This window comes from Drosophila rhopaloa, unplaced genomic scaffold (genome assembly GCF_018152115.1).
Source record: "Drosophila rhopaloa isolate 14029-0021.01 unplaced genomic scaffold, ASM1815211v1 contig_163, whole genome shotgun sequence".
NCBI lineage: Eukaryota > Metazoa > Arthropoda > Insecta > Diptera > Drosophilidae > Drosophila > Drosophila rhopaloa.
The window spans coordinates 5,224,483-5,242,812 of NW_025335043.1; the positions used below are offsets into that span (position 1 = coordinate 5,224,483).

The following is an 18,330-nucleotide window of genomic DNA, read 5'->3' on the forward strand; positions in this document are numbered from 1 at the left end:
TTTGCAAAATGCTCGTTTGACCTTTAACGGGGGTACATACAGAAAATATACATAGAAATACACAGAAATCGGCAACAATTAAGCTCATTCAAAACGCGAGCAAATGGGCAATCCAAGACACTCGGCGTCGCATTGCTAGAATCACTTCATAAATTTTGATTTGATGGCGCCCAGTGGGCGGAGGTGTGAGAAACGAAACTAGAAGGGGGAAAAACGGCGACAAAAACAACAGTCGGCAAATTGGCTTCAATGCGAGTTGAAGGTTAAGTGCGACAGCGACGCGGAAATTAAGCGTTTGGATATTGAAATTGTTGCTGCTTCCGAAACAGGCGAATAAAGAATTAACCTCTTTTCTGACTTTGTTCGATTTTTCGTATATTTTTAGCACGCAGTTGGAGACCATTTAATTGGCTTCCTAGCTGCGGCTTTTAATATTTTAAGCTCTATGACGTTTTAGCATAAATCTAGGATTTTATTATTGTTATATTTTAATTCTTTTAAAGATGTAGTCAAAAGAAGAAGAGTCACAAAATAACATAGTTAGTATGCAAAATTGTCAGTCAGATAAATAATGCAGTTCGTAATGGTTTTAAAACCAATAAGAACGCAACTTTATTTAGATTATTTTTGAGTAGCAGTGTTTTGACTAGAAAAGAAAACATTTTAAATCTTAAAATGAAATATTTTTGAATGTTAAAATATTGTTCAAATTTGATAAGTGCAAATAAAATTTTTATCTTATTTTAGATTAGCATATGTTAACTGCCTTTATATATTGATATGTTTTTAAAGAAAAATTCATTTAAAATCTTTGACAGTGCATAGCCAAACTCGTGTTGAACGGAAATTTCAATCTGACAGGGCAATTTTTGCTTGCTTTGATATTTCTTTGTGCGTTTTTCTTTGCATAGCTTTGCACGAGCTGTGTATTTTTGTGTGGGGACTGTTCGATATTTTTGCTTTTATAAATAACCTTAAACGATTTTTCTGCGCCGCCAGGCCACACGAAAAGTGTCAATGTCAGCTGTTGTTGTGTTAGCCACGAAAACCAAACCGAACCGAGCCAAATCGAAAGCGAACCGATGTGAAATCGGAAAAATCGAAGAGCCCGTGCTAAATTTATTATTCAGCTGTCGGCATTGCCATCATAGGCTTTTTCCCAGCTTTGCCCCGCATTTCTAGTCCTTTTTTTTTTGTATTCCCGCTGCCTGCCACTAAAAGCTTCCCAAAATAAACGCGAATATGTATCTGCATGTGTTCATATTTTATAAGCGAATACAGTGCAGCAACCGGTGAAAATTAGCAAAATGTTTCCGTCACACAAAAAAGCACTTTCATGCCTCCTTCACCTTTCCCCAGTGAAAAACACGCGCCGCTAATTGCACGCGTGTGCAACTATTTCTGCGAGATACAGATATACACTTGCCACCAGGCCTCCTAAATAATTGTTAGCCGTCACTTTTTTTGCCGTGGCTAAATTTGTGGAGGAATACAAAGAAAAAATGTATCGAGACAAAACAAAATAAACTTGGAGGCTAAATCGCCGCAACAACAGATAGATAAAATATCCGTGTTGCAATCGTGGTTTTTTTCCATGCCGCCCCCGCCTTTTTCTTGAGGATTTGTAACAGCCTCAACGCAGCACTCGAGATGTTGTATGTGAATACCGAGCTCCCACAACATTGTCAAAAACAAAACCCCCCCCTCCTCCTACCATCACCCATCACCCATCCCCAATGACCAAACGAAGACATTCGTCCCAGGCACTGTGGTCTTGGAGTGATAAAAATGTATGAAAAATGAATATATGTTTATGTGTTCGTCTTGACTTATCGCCTTCCTCGTCGCCGTTCGTGTATCTTGTTAACACGGTTGACTACAACTTCTGCATTTTGAGCAGAGGTAATCAAATGTTTTATGGAGGAAGCTACCGATGCATTTCCATAGTCTAGCTGATCAGCAAAATTATGGAAATTTTTATATAGCCCTAGCGTAGTCAAAACCAAAGTGTGATTATTTTAGGGAAATATTTGAATACTTCCTATTTTTTATAGAGATATTTATGATATTCTGAATATTTATTTTTATTTACTGAGTAACAATTTACAGAAGCGATGGTTTTAGCTTAAATAAATTATTGAAATAAAAAAGCTTACCTAAAAGTTACATTTTCTTGATTTCTTATTAAAAATTTATTGAGAAATCTTAATTTTTTTTTTTAGTGATTTTTGTCTATAATCTTTGTAGTCAAAGATTTGATTGATGTATGTATATTGCACTCTACATATAAACTATATTAGGCAATAAAAGTTTAATAGTTCTTAATAGTGATTCAAGTTCAAACTTTTCGTTTCTTCTAGAGTTAGAAACACTTTCCTATGCCATTTAAGAGCTATTAGTGATTCCAACCCGCCGGTTTTAAAATGAGGGGAGTTCCCAGTGAGATCCACTGTGCTTTTTTCCATAAAAAGAGGCTTGAGTTGTGTTTGCAGGCCCCTTTTCTGTCGTCCAATTGACCGCCCACCGCCCGCAATGATGGCCGCTGAGATCGGCGGTCTATAATTATGCGGTTGAGCCCCTTTGATCAAACCCCCCTCCCCCCACATCATCATTATTCCCTCACTGTGAGGCGGCGGCATCTTCAACCGGAGTATACGAAGAAGTTCGGTAACTGGATACTGGTGAAAATTGCGCTGCTTTTCCCCGATTTTCCCTCGCTGCTGGCAAAAACAATTTTCGGCTAGTTTTGCAATAGACTCCCACAGCTGGCCGCATCCCGCATTTCCCTAACGGCTTGATTTTCCTATAATTTTATCTCCCTACTTTTTTTTTTTGCTTTGTGTTGTTTTCGTTCATCAAATTGAGTTAGCCAAATTACTATAATTTTGTGGGAAATTTTATGGGTCAAATTTCAGTTGTGTTGACAATGCGCCGCCATCTAAAACAAAAAAACAGAAAAATAAAGTGGGTAAAGCAGACGCGCCGCTGACCGCAGCACACTTTTTTTTTCCATATTTTCATTTTGGTTTTTACTAATTTGCTTAATTAGCGCGACTTACACACATATATTTATATGCGAGGCCCCTCGGTGGGTTATTTTTTTTACACGATTTAATTGGGTCTATGTATTTATTTTTATTGTTTTTGTCTTCGGTAATTTCAGGGGGTATTCTTCTTGGCTTTTATTTTGTTTTATTCAGTTTTGGCCTTTCTTATTTCTCTCACGTTTTGGGCTCTGTACAAGTTTATGGCACAGCCTGAGAGCGCCGTCGTGAATGGATTGGATTGGAGCTCTTGAGCGCTGAAGCTCCATGTTTGTACTACAGTGAAACGAGGTACAGTGGAGCAATCCGGATCGGGGAGTGGGGGGTCTCACATTAATGCTGGAAACGTGATGTGCGGCTTTTTGTGTAACTCGCCGTGAGAACTTCGCGGCTCCGCAATCGCTCAGGTTTCGCTTCGTTTTAGATGACAGCAACGAATTGAAACGTTCAATCGGAGAGATCCAGCAACTGCACGTAGATCATCGATCCACGGATCGCTTTTCCGTTTTTCTTTTGTCTTTTGTCTTCTGTCTCAGCCCATTTGCATACTCACATACTCACATACTCCGATCGGCGTTAATCAGTCAATTGTGTGCGGCCTTCGGAGTGTGAAAATTGCTGCAATCACTGAACGCACGGCTGCTAGCGATATCGATGCAAGTACAACGCACATGATCATGATCCACATGGATGGCGATCTATCATCTGCGGGGCCGAGCCCTTGAATCTGGGGGCTTGGCCAATTGCCCGATCCGATGGGGTTTATACAGCTGTGCTATATACAAAAAAAATCATTGACTTACCATCATTAAATTGAACGTTTAAATCAGTGATTTATCTGTATCGATAAAGAAGTAAAAGCTTAAAGTACATTTTTCGTATACATTTGAAAGTTAAAGTTTCACCTTTTTTTTACTCTAAGAGATCGATTAATAAATCAACTTGTATTAACTTTTAGAATACTTGACAATGCACATCAAATCAGATTATTTCCATTTCACTTGTTAATGTGCTATAATTCAAATGAAGCGAATTAATAATATCTAAATTGTGTGACGAAATTTTCGATTCGTTTCAACCGCACTGATTAACAGAAATATAAGTTTTGATCTATTTTGGTTTTTCTTTTCCAGACATCATTAACTATAAAGTTTAAAACAATTTATTTTGATATGCTGCTCTAATTCTAATGCTGTAAATAGAAACCATTACAAATAAGTTTAGTGCATTTCAAATTGATAATGATTCTCATGATTTGTTTTAGAAATATGAAATGCCATCGAGAAGAAAATATTAAGTAGAACGCTAATTGATATTATATTTAGCAGAATTTTATTGCTTTAGCATTAATGTGTGGAAAAAGCTAAATGTAAATTTTACAAGCGATTGTGAAATGTGATAGAGAATGTTGTACGCAATGTTGTGCCCATTTCAAGTGATCCCCCTGCGAACAGTAATGATCGGAGTAGTAGCGCCAAATCAATTTCCATTTCTACTTAATGTGTGTGGCAGCCGCGATGTTTGTGACCTCAAAGTTGGTAAGCGGCACACAATCGCTCGCTTATGGATGTATCATCCGAGTGGAGTGGAAACCGCAAAGCTAATTGCTTATGCACAGCGCATAACCTTGCCACTCCATGACACTTCTTGCTTCGCTGAGTACAGAGTATGGAGTAGCCGAGTACCGAGTACCGAGTACTGAGACTTAAACCCCAGTTGAAACCCTTTCAAGCGTCCAAAACCGAAGAATCGGCAAGGGGTATAGAGTGGAGAAAGCTTTCATCATCATCATCATCATCATCATTTCTGTGCAGCAGCAACATTGAAAAGGAATGGCGGAGAATGGAATGGTTTGCAGTGGAAGTGGCAGTGGCAGCAGCAGCTTGGCTTAATTGAAAATTCACAGTAATGCCAGCGCTAGAAAACGACAGCTGCTCTGCGGATAAACAAGAGGAAAATATAGGAAAAAGGCAAAAACAGCAGAGAAAACACATTAAAATAATATAATTATTTTTTTTCTTGCCTAGACTTTTATACACCGACTTATCTTCGCCTCTCCTCTTTACACTTTTATTTTGCTCTCAAGCGATTTATTTCTTCGGCTTGAGATTTCCGCATGCTTTGTCAACCGTGAACGGGCACGAACTTTCATTTTAAAATTCTCGAAGCGTGTTGCGCACTCTCAAACGAACTCAGTCCGCCCCATTTTCCACTAGTAGTGTCAATTGCCGGGTAGGAGAACCCACCAAAAAAAAACCCCAGTGTCATCATGATCACCTCAGTCCCAACGAAACTAAATAAGATCTTTCATGCTTTTGCACTCGGCTTTCTTTGGAAACTTTCATGGCTGCCAGCTTGGCTTAATTCTAACAACGTGCCTTGCAAATGGAATAATAGCAAATCCAAATCCACAAAGAGCATCATGACGAGGCCGTAAAAGATTTCAGAATTGCATGCATGTAATTCGCTAATTAAGAGTCATAGAAAGTTTCAGGTTTAGAAGTGTTTTGCAGTCGACAAACCATAAGACACACTTTCGATTTCTAATTTTTGTTTTTAGCCAGGTGGTGACCGGCACCACCCATCATCATCATCATCATCAACATCCGAGCCAATTCAATCTCGAGTACTCGCCAGATGTGAAAGTTCCCAAGTTCCCCAAGGTGTCAAAACTGAGGCCATTCCATTTTTCACACCTTTTTCTTTTACTTTTTCCATAAGCCCTGGTTTTATGTGGAGATAATTTTCCGCATATATATTTACTATTTACCGACTGTTTTAGTCGTCATCTTTTCGCTTGTCTCGTGCCACTGAATCACTGAATTCGCTCATCGGGCACGTTGTTCATGCCAGATAAGCTCTTTCTTGTTTGTCATGTGCCGGGAAATTCAGTGGCATATTCATAAAGCTGAAATCCATGTGTCATGTGCCGCGATACAGTAATCACCAGCTTGAGCAGGGCTCACTCCGCTTAGCTGACGTCCATCAGGGCTTTATCTCGGTCAGGCTTCCCGAAAATAAGGAAAATAATATTTAAAATTATATGATGTGGTCATAGTTGTGGCATTGACCAACGCATGAATCAGCATTAATATGGAATTTTATTTCTAACGAATCAAAATCAGAAAATACTTGGGAAAGAAATAAATACATTTTTAACTGTTTCTTGTAAAAAATGTTTTTAGGTTTAGGCTTGCAAACAAAAAATCCATTTGCAAATTGAATGAAAAAATCATTTAAAATTCTTTTCATTCTTCTTTTTCATTCTTAATTTATCATAATAATTTAATATCATTTCCTTAGCTTAAAAGTCTTAACGTCAACGTCTTAATAAATTTCAATTTACATTCATCAGATGATTTCGTCCTTGTCCCAATGATTTATCGATGGCAATCCTTTTGTGTTGATTTTCCGCCATTACCATTATATCGATTTGCATTTACCAAATAGCTTCCCACCATCGGTTCAATCAGCTCCCAATCTATTTAGCTTGACTAGGTGCCCTTCACTTTTGAAAAAGGCTGGGGTGGATTCAATTCATTACTATATAGTATGTGGGTATTTGGGTGAAGGTTATCGGGTGTCCAACTCCTTTTTTTCATTTTTTACTTTTGACACGCTGCAGTCTTGAGTTGATTTTGGTCTGTGGATCTTGTCCTCTGCACCAACTTTTAGGCTGCAGGTTTTCCAGTTTTTCTTCTTTTTTTTTTTTTTTTGGGGCCCAGCCCATTTCTTGGTCGTGCTTCTTTAATGATGTGTTTTAATTTTGCTTTGTCGTTTCGCTTTTTTGCCTGCGATTGCGTAAGCAGCGAATGACGCCGCCGCCGCCTCTTACTTTCTTTTTCTTTTGGCCTGTGCCGGAGTTGTCTTAAAGTATGACTTAAAAAACGGCATAAATAAGACTCGATTTGAATCGAATGTGAAAAGGAACTCTGAAATGGCAGCAGCAGCATGCTGCTGAATGGGTTTTATTTTACTTATTTTATTTTGTTTTGTTTTCCCCATTTTGTTGTTTGTACAATTAAATCTTTAACTTTGTTGTGTTCCCTTGGGTGTTGGGAGCATTTGCATTAATTAACTGCAGTGAAGAAAAAGGCAAACAACTAAGTTTAAGAAAAAAACAAAAAAAACAAAAACAAAGCCAGCACAAAAAGGAAGAAACTTATAATTTATTTCTTTAGTAAATCTAATTAACATATAAGCGGATTTAAGCTTAGCAACTCACACCAACACGAGCGCCTACTCAAATCACTCTCCATTGCGAATAAGTTTTGCATTTGTTTTTGTTTTTTTTGTGTGAACTACGCAACGTGTTGAAAAACTCACGCGATCGCGTTTTCTAATGACACCGTATAAATAAATATACACATAGTCAAATACATATGGGGGCACACATTTATGCCCAGAAAGCGCGCACATTTATATGTATAAAAACTAAATAATAAATACAAAAGCTCAAAGCACATGCCATTGCCATCATCGCACTGTGGGAGATTATCGGATGAGAATTTATTACAAAATTGGTTCAGCCCATTCGGATTTGGTGGGATTATGTGGATTAAGGCTTTCGTCAAATCGAATGTTTGTATTTTTAGATTCAAATCTTGCCAGCTTATTTATGTGCAAGAATTATTTTGGTTTCGAAAATCTTTATATCTAATCCGGGTTTAATGAATCCCATTCCACTGTGCAGTTCTTGTGGAAAAATTCGTAGCCGATGAATGACACATACTCGCACCCAAAGCACGAGAAGTTTTCAATGGCTTTTTGGCCATTTCGCAAAGCAACGCAAAAGGGAATGGCCAAAAAAAAGAAGTTGAAAGTTCGCTTTGAAACTTAATTCCCTGTTTGTTTTATTTTTTTTCTCTAGAAGAAAGTTTTGGCTTAAACAAGAGTGAAAGATGGAAAAAAACGAACTGAATATAATTAAAATGTGTGCAAAATCAGTTAACAGCAGCGACAGAAGCAGCAATAACAAATGAGTGAATTATAGTGACAAAATAAAACAGAAAAGCCAAAAGTGACAGTGAATAATGTTGAGAGCGCCCACACAGCACATCGTGCAACTCGGTTTCGGAACGAAGACGTCGACGACAACGACAACATCGACAGCGGCAGCAACTGCAGCAGCAGCAGCAGCAACATCTAGCGGCAAGCAGCAACATCAGCGCAAGACGCTGTTGCAACGCTTCCGGCAGCAGCAACACAAGTTGCCCAAAGTCACAGCGGAGGAGACACATGATACAGAATATTATTTCAAGCAGCATCAGCAGCATCAGACTTCCTATCAGCAAGGCGACAATTGTTTGTTATTTCTGACAGCAGCAATAACCTCAAACTCCGAGCAATCGCTGAAGAAACCGAAAAAAAAGAAGGAGCCGTGCAGCTACAATTTCGCATCGGCTCTCAGGCGCAACAAGAAGCCAAAACCAGCGGCAACATCGACCGACGACGACGATAGTTGTCGCAGCATCAACAGCAACAGCAGCACAAGCGGCAGCAGCAACAGTTTGTCTAATAGTTGCATTAACAATCATAACAACACTCATTATAAAAACAGTAAAAACACCAGACACACAAGTAGTAGTAGTAGCACCAGCAACAACAACAACTACATTGGTAATTATAATTGCAAAACAAGTGAACAACAAGCGTGGAAAGCAGCAGCAACAGTAGCAACAGCAACAGCAGCAACACAACAGCAACAACTGCTCATTAGCAGGCCAAGTGATCGGCATTATCCCAGCAGCAACATCAGTAGCAGCAACATCAATAGCAGCAACATCAGTAGAAACAACAACAGTGGTGGCCATATCATCATGTCACCCACTTCGCAGGCGCCCACCCGAACCTCCCTATTCGATTCCTGTCATCGAAAGATCCGCCTAATCGGCGGCGGTCCAGTTGCCTTCTTGGGCGGATTGGTTGCGTAAGTTTTTGACCTGACATTTGATTTGAATTTATAATATTCTTAGCGAACAATAGAACTCTATAATTTGTGGTTCGGGGAGGGATTATATCATAGTCGGAGGAGAGCGGGGTTCCCCAATCCGGAATTTTTTTGACAGCCATTCCAATTTTTCGCCAGATTTAGGTAGCCAGTGTGGTTTCCAGTTAGACTACGTCAGTTGAGTCAATCATATTGTTCACTAAGTAATTAATTACCCAGTTTAAGAGAAATTCTTATAACACTTGGCCAACCGCTGCGATAAATTAGCATATTTTAAAAACCGGAATTTAAAATAAAGAGTTAAAGAGTTATTAGTGCTATTTTTATCCAGCAGAGAGTTACTTATTTAGGATTTCATTGTTTGAGCCTTTATTGACTAACACTTAATTATAATTATTTATTTTGTATCAATAATGATTTATGGGTAGCTCTGTGAATGCCCAATAGTATTTGGTGTATGGTAATTACTATTAATGTATTACCACCATCCATATTACGCTCGTTAGCATTCACTCCATTGCGATCAACTTTCTAAGGTCGAGTCATGGAGAATTGCACAAAGTTATAATTTGTCCGCATTAAGGAAATACTTAAAATACCCGTGTCAGAGGTCGAACAAAGGAAGCCGAATAGAAAAAAAAACTGAACAATAAAGAACGCTGAAAACAGAGCAAAGTTAGAGATAAATGCGGTATTTACTCATTTTTATGGCTTTAATTACGAGCATTTCTCAAGCGGCTTTTGTAGAGTTTTTTGTTTTGTGTTTGGTGACCACCAAAAGCACTCTGCGGTGTGTGCAAATTCAAGGTTCAAGCGGCAATTAAAATATCACAAGAGTGGAAGCAGCCAAGAAACAAACAGAAATAGAAACAGAAACAAAGGCGGCCAACAAAATTTATGCATATACTGGGCCTAAAGGTATCAAAAAATGCGCCCTGAAGGTCACCAGAATTAGGTGGTGACCCGAAACCAAGCTCTGTAAAAGGGGAACTGTAACTTAACAGACTGTTTCTGATGCTGCTTCCTTATTTACCCTGTGTCCAAAAATAACCAAAGCTTTATCTGCCTGTGTTCTGGCTTTATTTGAAAAGCAAAGTTAAACGAACTCTCAAATTACCGAGGTGATACAACCGCAAAGCGATGACACTCACTCTGCCACCGAGCTCACAGAGTGCGCTGAACTGATAATTAGTTAGGAAACCAAATATTGACACACATGAACATGCATAAATACTATAGCAATAGGAATACTATATAAAACGAGGGATAAGGTTCTGAGTAACAACTTATTCACTTGTTTGGGGGTCGTCTTTGTGCATGCACCTCACATCCAGACCCACACACTCCTCCCCAAAACAATGATTAACAGTATGCATATATACAAACTGAGTGAGTATAAGCTACAGAACCACATAACACAATAGTCATTTGTTAAGTAAGTTGGTGGAGAGAAAAGGGGAGTAGCGGTGTAAAGGGCGTATTATGAAAATGATAATGATAAACCTGTCAGGCCAACAGACCCACAGAGAGTGTCAATGGCACACTAAGTTACCAGGCCCCTGCTAAGAATTTACATAATAATGCTCAAAAGTTTTGATTCTCTCATTTGCTTTGGTTTTCTTCAAAAAAAGTTCCAAAATTTGAATAAAAAAATACCTATGTAAACAAATAAAAAATTAACAAAAATAAAACTGACAATAACTCAAGTCTTCATAAATGAGTAATATTGTCTTCGGTCGGACAAAGAACTCTTTGGAGCCAACTGTACTTTTAAAGTAATTGAACACAAAGAAGTAACCACAAAGAAGCTGGTTAGCACTTTAAAAACTTCCTGGTCGGCAAAAAAAGAAGCGATATGCTAATTATTATTGCATCTTTATAAATGAAATATAAGTGGTGTTGTTCATATATCTTTTGAATCTACAACTGTGAGAACTAGAATTAAATTTGCATATAATTCACACAATACCATAACACTTATTTTTTATTTTATTACAATTTAGAAGAAACACGAAAACCAATAGGGCTTTAGCAATATTACATTATATTAAAGTTCTTGACTAAATAAGCCAATAAGTTATTAATATGTTAACGATCAGATAATCCTTGCTTCTTATAACGCTTTGGTCACACTAAAATGAACTTAATTTGACCATTCATTCCCAAAGTTGTACAGAAAGCTTAAACAATCGTTTGCTTTTCTAGTAAGAGTTTCACTCAGTCATCTGCGAAGGAAGTGGCACCTCCTCCAACTATGTAGCTCCCCCTCCCACTGTTACAATGGGTCCACTTCGGTCCAGCAAAGTACATACACACATGTTACTTGCACTTTTTTTCTCATTTTCTTACTCCATGTCTGGGCATTATTAATCTTGGTAGCTACAACTTTTCCCCTGCCCTTTGGCCAGCTGCTCAGCATTGGCTCGTTGGGTTTTTCGCTCCACATGTTTGCCCCCAACTTTTGGGGGCTTATCATATGGTCGGGGAGCTCCGTTGCCTGTTACCGTTTCTGCTCCAGCTGGTCGCTAACGTTTTAATTTCCTGTCCCAATTTAATATGTTTTGTATGCCGGTGCGCCGGACTTTTATGGCTTGCCCATTTTGCTTTTGCTGATTTTGCGATTTACGAGGAATCTAGAGGGAGAGAGAGATTTGCAGATATAATTCTAAGTGGAGAAGCTTTCCATTCCATTCCGACTGCTAATCATCTGGGGCCTTAAGCCACCGCCTCGCAGCTGTCACAGCACCTTGGGCTTTGGTATTCAAACGAGAACAGGTGCTTCCAAGCGATCCCAAGCTTCTCTGTCGCCGCCGTTCATTGACACTCCACGCACTGGACCACTTAATGACTGACGGAATGACGAAATGACGGAATGACTAACTGACTCACTGACAAACTCACCAACTGACAAAGGGAACAGCTGGCGAGGAGACAAAGACAAAGGCAAAGACAAAGCGCCTCCGGATCAAGCTCGAATTAGTGCAGCCAGCAGGCGTATCAAGGTACTCAACTCGAGTTCATTACTAATGCCTGACGGCCAGCAAGTCAGCGATGGAGAACGGGCAATTAGCTCCCAGGGACCCCAAGAACTAGAACTTTTAAAAGGTTTTTTTTGTTTTCTAGCCTTTGGGTTGAGAAACCTTTAAACGAGCAATGACAAATGAATTGCATATTCCTTATCTTTTTGGAAACTCCCCGATTTCATAGAAACATATTTTTTATTTATTAAATAAATTTACATTCCAAGATAAATGACTATTTCAAGTGTGATTTCCAAAGAATATTAATAGGTTTGGAATGTAAATATTGCAGTGACTCTGGGATTTTTATTGCGGAGAAATATGCGTCACTGGAGTGTGACTTTAAGTAATTTTGAACTTAAACTTTAAGTTTCAATTTTAACTTTAGAGTCTGTTCATTTAATATTAGATCTCATACCAAAATATTAACAAAATGTTCTGTATATCTTGTTATAAAAGCTTAAAACTTTTACTTTTATATACAAGTAGTAGCTTTTTTGAGTATATAAATATTATTCATAACTTCCGCCCTTGTTGATTTCTCCAAAATTTTTCTAATGTTTATTTCGACAACTTCCAACTGTTTTTTGGTCGAGAACCCCAACTGTGTTCATGCGACTCCTTTGATCCGACCTAAAACAGTGAAGTAAACTTCTAAAAACCAACGGCACTTTGAAACAAATCAAGAGCTGATTCTTAATCTTGAGAGCAATTATTCGTTTGAGAAGAAAAACACAATTGCCATAAAACAAACTGGGTTCTTCTAATTTCGACCCCCAACCCCAGTTAGCCGACAATTGTGCAACGGTAGCCAGCGGATAACGTTAGATGCCCAGATGCTGGCTGTAATTATTTGCCCATTAGCTGGCGTATGGCAAATGTAGGAAATTTGGAACACGACTTTGGAGTCGAATGGGGGAGCAATGCCAAAGCATTAAAGGTCAACGGAAATTTCCATTTCCCAGAACCACTCGGTTTAAACTGATGCCAAAAGATGACAATGGGCGACTTGACAGCCTCGTGAACTTGTTTCCAACATAATTGCAGGTCGGCCCAGCGAAAAAAGTAAAAAAATAGGTTAAAAGCTAACTACAAATTCTACGGGTTTAAATAGGGTAACTGAAAAAATTTAGTGAAAATCTTCCTTTCATATGTATAAATTTGTAATAAATTGCTCATCCTTTCCAAATAAAATTATATAAAAAGTTATACAAAAATGTTGTTTTTTTTTAACTTAAATTTTTTCTACAAAGTTAAAAATCTACTTGAGTAAATAAAGATTTCTATTGCTCCATATTACATTTGAGCCTCATTAAATTCGACCTAAAAAAATAGAAACCAAACAAACCCCCGACCCCTTTAAAGTTCATTAAAATAAGACCATCATTTGTCACTTTTTATATTTTTATGAACTGTCTTTCGACTGTTTTTGCCTGAAGTAATTGCTACCGCATACAGGTAGCACATAAAACAGAGTTTTTATGGTTTTTCTACAGTGTATTTGTATTGTATTTTCAATTTCACCCGCATGCAAAACTGCAAAAAAACAGTGAAAAGAAGTGAGTAACGAAGACCATAAAAGTTTACCTTGACTTCGGACCAAGTTCCGGCTGTGGCTCATTTACGTGCCCAGCTTTTCTCCCTCTCGCTCGCTCTCTTGGCCGCTTTTTAATCCATTTAGCCACATGTGATTGCCCGTCATCATCCGCCATCCATCTACCTGTCCGGGTGTATAGAGTCTCTCTTTTAAATACTTTCCATTATTATTATTATTATTTTGTGTCTCTTGCTTTTGTCTTCATCAGCGAAACATTAATGTCAGTTGTCGTCACCCCCAGTGGGTCGAGGGGCTTTGAAGTGGGGAGGTGGGGAGGTGGAGGTGGGGTCTTGGCCAAGTGACTCACCCAATTCACATCGGACAGCTGCTGTCGTCAGCTGTGTGTGAGAGAGTCGCTCTTCTAAGCCGTCTTCTCTCTGTTACCAGTCAACAGTCACCAGTTACCAGTTCCCACTTACTACCAGTTCCCATTCCCAGCCAAAAACTCGTCTCTCTCAGCAGGCGATTCTGGTTGTACCCAGTGTTCAAAGTGTGGATAGGGTATACTCGTCCCCCTATACCATGAAATTAACAATTTCTTTTTACCTAAATCTTGGAATTTTCAATGCTTGAAAACTGGGGACGATTGGTTTGTTAACCAAACCCGAAATCTGTACACAATTTTGATTATAAATTGCTTGGTGAAAATTTAAGAGGTTTTATTTTTGTGCAACTCCTAATAATACGATTATGGAAATTAAGAAGTTTTACGTTACATTATAATATTATTATAATTATATAAATTCCAAAGATATTTTTGTGTTTATAGTAGTTCATGATTGTATATTACTAAACAAATTAAACCAATTTCAAAAAAATCTTTAACATTTGCAAAAAAAATTTCATACGTAGACTTTAGTTTGGAATCCACCATGAGTACAGGGTATGTCACTTTTGGAACAGTGATTAACAGTGCCTCCCAAATGTTTTCGTATGCTGAATGAGTACCACAGTGCCAAACGGGCAAAACGGTACTTTTCGATTTATAGCCGGGCCTTTTGTCTTGTGCCAAAAAAAAGAGACGGAGGCAGCAGCAAAATGATGGGATTTGGACACATTTTGGCCATTTTGGCAGAAGCTGATTCATATCGGCGCTTTTGGCCATTTTCCCAAACCCAATCAACTGTCATCCCCTCCTCAGTCATTCATCCATATATCCATCGACATCCGCCATTGACAAAAACAAATAACGTTAATTAAAATGTATATTTCCTAAGCACTTTTTGCCATGTCCGTGTTGATACACGGGGAAAAAGGCTTTTGATTTTAAATTTATAGATTAATTAAAATAATTTACATAAAATCATAATATGTATTTACCAATACCAATAATAAAGTACGCTTGGTAAAAAATCTAAAGATGTTACCAAGTGTTAACAAGTGGTAAAATTGTTACACTTTTTAACAAGCTATTTTATTTTTGCTTTTTTGAGATGAGAATAATCAAAGTTTCATCAATGACACAAATCTAAATGAGGTTTAGAATCATTGTATACCTATTCTCCCTTTTTTTTTCTTCTGTGCACTTACATTTGTTCGTTGGCATGACGGTAAAGTTTTGTCTTTGTGCTTGATTAATGCGTAATTTAGTATTGTTAATTGTGACACACATTTAGCAAGATGGAGGGGTGACGTATGGAGGGTGCGGAACCGCTCCCACAGCTTGTCTACCGCGTAAATGGAGCGTGGCTCTGATAGATTAATGCGTTCGCCATGAGCTGCTCCACAGTCGCTCTATTGTCTGCCACTTCCACATGCAAAATCAATAAAACCCCAAGCTTCACAATTTCCCCGACAATTGCAGCTAGCTCATCGAGAATAATGTGCAATCCGTTGCTATTGTGCAGAAAACAATATAATTAAATTGGAATTAACTTCCCTGTGGTCCATTCCATAGCAAGTGACTAAAGGTCTTTTGTTTTAGAGCATTAAGTATTAGACTTAAATGTTTTTATTGTTTGATTCTGATGAATAAGTTCCTTTATGCTCCTTTTTGTAATTTAACAACAGCTTAATGTTATAAATATAAACGGTAATAAAAAATCTAAACCAGCTAAATAATGATAAGTAAAATACGTTAATAAAAAAGCATAAATAGACCATTAAGTATGAACCACACTTAGGCTAAAACAAATTGTATTTTTTAAACTGAGGAAACCTATGGAATATTCAGCTCACACCTTTTTAAAGACCAATTTAAAGACTAGAAAAGGCCTTTAAGATATAGTCACCATTGTATATTTTTGTAACTTGGCGGCGCTTTACTCAAAGAATATAAATTCATGTTGTGCAGTCGTTCAGCATGCGATTAATTGAATAAATTTCGAGTCATTTGGCCGTTTGTGATTGTATTTATTAATTTATGGCTGCAATTTTGTGACACCTTCATCAAGCGAGGGAGACAAAGAGTGGTGAGGAAGGGGGAGAGCATGATGATCATCAGTTTGAGCAAGGCTAATTGAAAGCAACAACAACACGCTGAAAACAACACGGAACAAAATGAATATTAATTGTTTTAAATAATTTTGAACTTGGCAAAGGCAAAGGCAAACGAAAGCGCTGATGGGGCAAACAGGCCATTTGACGAGCGTTATTGCCTCTCCCTCTCTCAAGCGTTCTATCTCTATCCATCTCATCATGATTTGTATTTTGTTGGCGCGCAGCTGTTTGATTGTCGCAAGTTGAAGCACTTCTTGTTTTTTGCATAGGTACAGTTATTTATCTACACAGGGCTTAAATATGTAATAAATTAATATTTTTTAACAGGTACATCTCAACGCTAAACTCAATAAACAATATTTTTTAAAATTTTGTTTCTTATAATTTTGCTAGTTTAAAGCATTAAATAGTGGGTTTATATGACAAAACATAAAAGATTATCTTCAGACTTTCTTTTATTATTTTATTACACAATGTTATGTTAATGAAGAATAGAGGTTTGAATCTCAAACTTTTTCTACTACATATTTACCTAAAATTGGCAAAAACTTACTGCCCCTATAAGTAGGCAACGAGATTTTACTGGCATATTGTAAAACTCCAGAATGGGATGGGTTAGTTGAGGTCTACTGTACATGCTCCCTCTGGTTCTATCGCTTTTTCTGCAGGCATCATCGACATAGCGTTTGGGACATTCGTCTGCGTCATTCGAAACAGAAAATAGAAGAGGCTGCGAGGAAAAGAACCCAACGACGCGTGTTTGCATAACGAAATTTACGAGAGCCTTCCTTATATATTTGCGCAATATGCAATATTGGCGATGTGAAAGCTCAAATGCAAACTGCCGTTACCAATTTTCATTCAAAGTGCAGCGATAAAACGGGAGGGCTCAATAGAGAGCGGGAGAGCGGACGAACAGCTGATTTGTGGGGGCTCTCCTCTCTATCTCTCTCTAGCTTCTAATGGCTCGGGCCCTCTCTCTCCCGCGCACACAATCAAAGCGGACTGCGCCGCGGCAAAGGTGCGCGTCGCGACAGACGGACAGTCTTCTGATTCCTCTACTAAACGGCGGGCCGCACGCACGCAAAATAGTAAAAAAAAAACAACAAAGGAAGCCCATAAATATTAAAACTAAAAAAAAAAAAAACAAATTAAAAAAACACAACCATAATCAACGATCTCTCGTTTCCTTCGGTTAACGGTACGCGTCATAATCAACAAATAAAGCAAAATAAGAAAAACAACTCAACTCGACAACTGGGTGAACTTTAAATCAAAGCAAAACAAAAAAAAAGAAAACACAGAAACAAATTATGGATCTGTTTTGTGATCACAATTCAACTACATTTCAAAATGAAACTGATATTAATAAACAAAAAACTGGTTGAATTTTAAAACTTAAACCAGAAAATCGCACTGCGAAAAATATGAATTAATTCAGCACTATTTATGGAATAAAATAAAAATTAACATTTCAAATTGAATTAATTAACACAAATCAAGTGCCTGAAACTGGTCCTTAGTTTTTCTAAATATTCAACTAAATAAAATAGTGAAATGTGCTGATAATATTAAACAAAATATAAATGAAATTGAATCAGCATATTTACATTAAAAAGAATATTAAAATGGCTTTGTTGGATTTAATAGATTTAATTGTAAAATGGACTGATGGTATTAAACCATCTGGACCAGAATTATCATATTTGTTTTCTGTGCACAAAAGCGAACCACAACCGGCGTAACGTTAACGTCAACTTGAGCATTCGCGTCACCCGTTTCAATGGACTTGAAAAACGCGTTCGATACCCGATTAACCGGCCCCTCCGCCCGCGATTAACCTTCAAAAAAGTTGTCATTTGTCTAAGTCCCCCCTCGGGCTCCTCCCTTTTTTGAACGACGCCAAATAGTCTCTTTTGTGAAGTTACTTTTGATATTGTGCACTTGTTTTTTGCCACTTCTCTTTTGTAACAATTGCTTAGCAGCATACATAAAAAAAAGTATACGTATAAAACTAACCCAGTGTTGTTTCTGTAGTAAACAATCTAAACGCTCATTGCAATCAATGTGTCTTATCTTTTGGTTTCTTTCAAAAGCTTATATTCTTTGATTGATAGTGACGATTTCCGTTAATGAAAACTATAGAGATATCGAAAAATTAGAACTTTTACATTTTGTGATTTTGGTTAAATTAAAAAAAATTGTTCCCACACTAATTAAAAAAGAAAAAATTTTGTTCCGTTCCTTATCTTTTCATTTGTTAAGTGTTATGAGGTACAG

The 18,330-nt window shown here is 37.7% G+C and overlaps 1 protein-coding gene across 5 annotated transcripts in view; it reads left to right on the forward strand.

The window, feature by feature from the left end:
- Positions 1–18,330, forward strand: part of LOC108046850 (MOB kinase activator-like 2) — a 43,979-nt gene that overhangs the window by 13,122 nt on the left and 12,527 nt on the right. Inside the window, exon 2 of one of the 5 annotated variants that reach the window (XM_017126767.2) lies at positions 7,915–8,973. The exons of 2 other annotated variants lie outside the window; for them this stretch is intronic. In XM_017126767.2, coding sequence (XP_016982256.2) covers positions 8,078–8,973 — 896 coding nt within the window. In that variant the 5' untranslated portion in view covers positions 7,915–8,077. Of the gene's footprint in view, positions 1–7,914; positions 8,974–17,061; positions 17,252–18,330 lie in introns of those variants that run through there. 2 more of the 5 variants (XM_017126771.2, XM_017126770.2) reach the window with 2 other exon arrangements.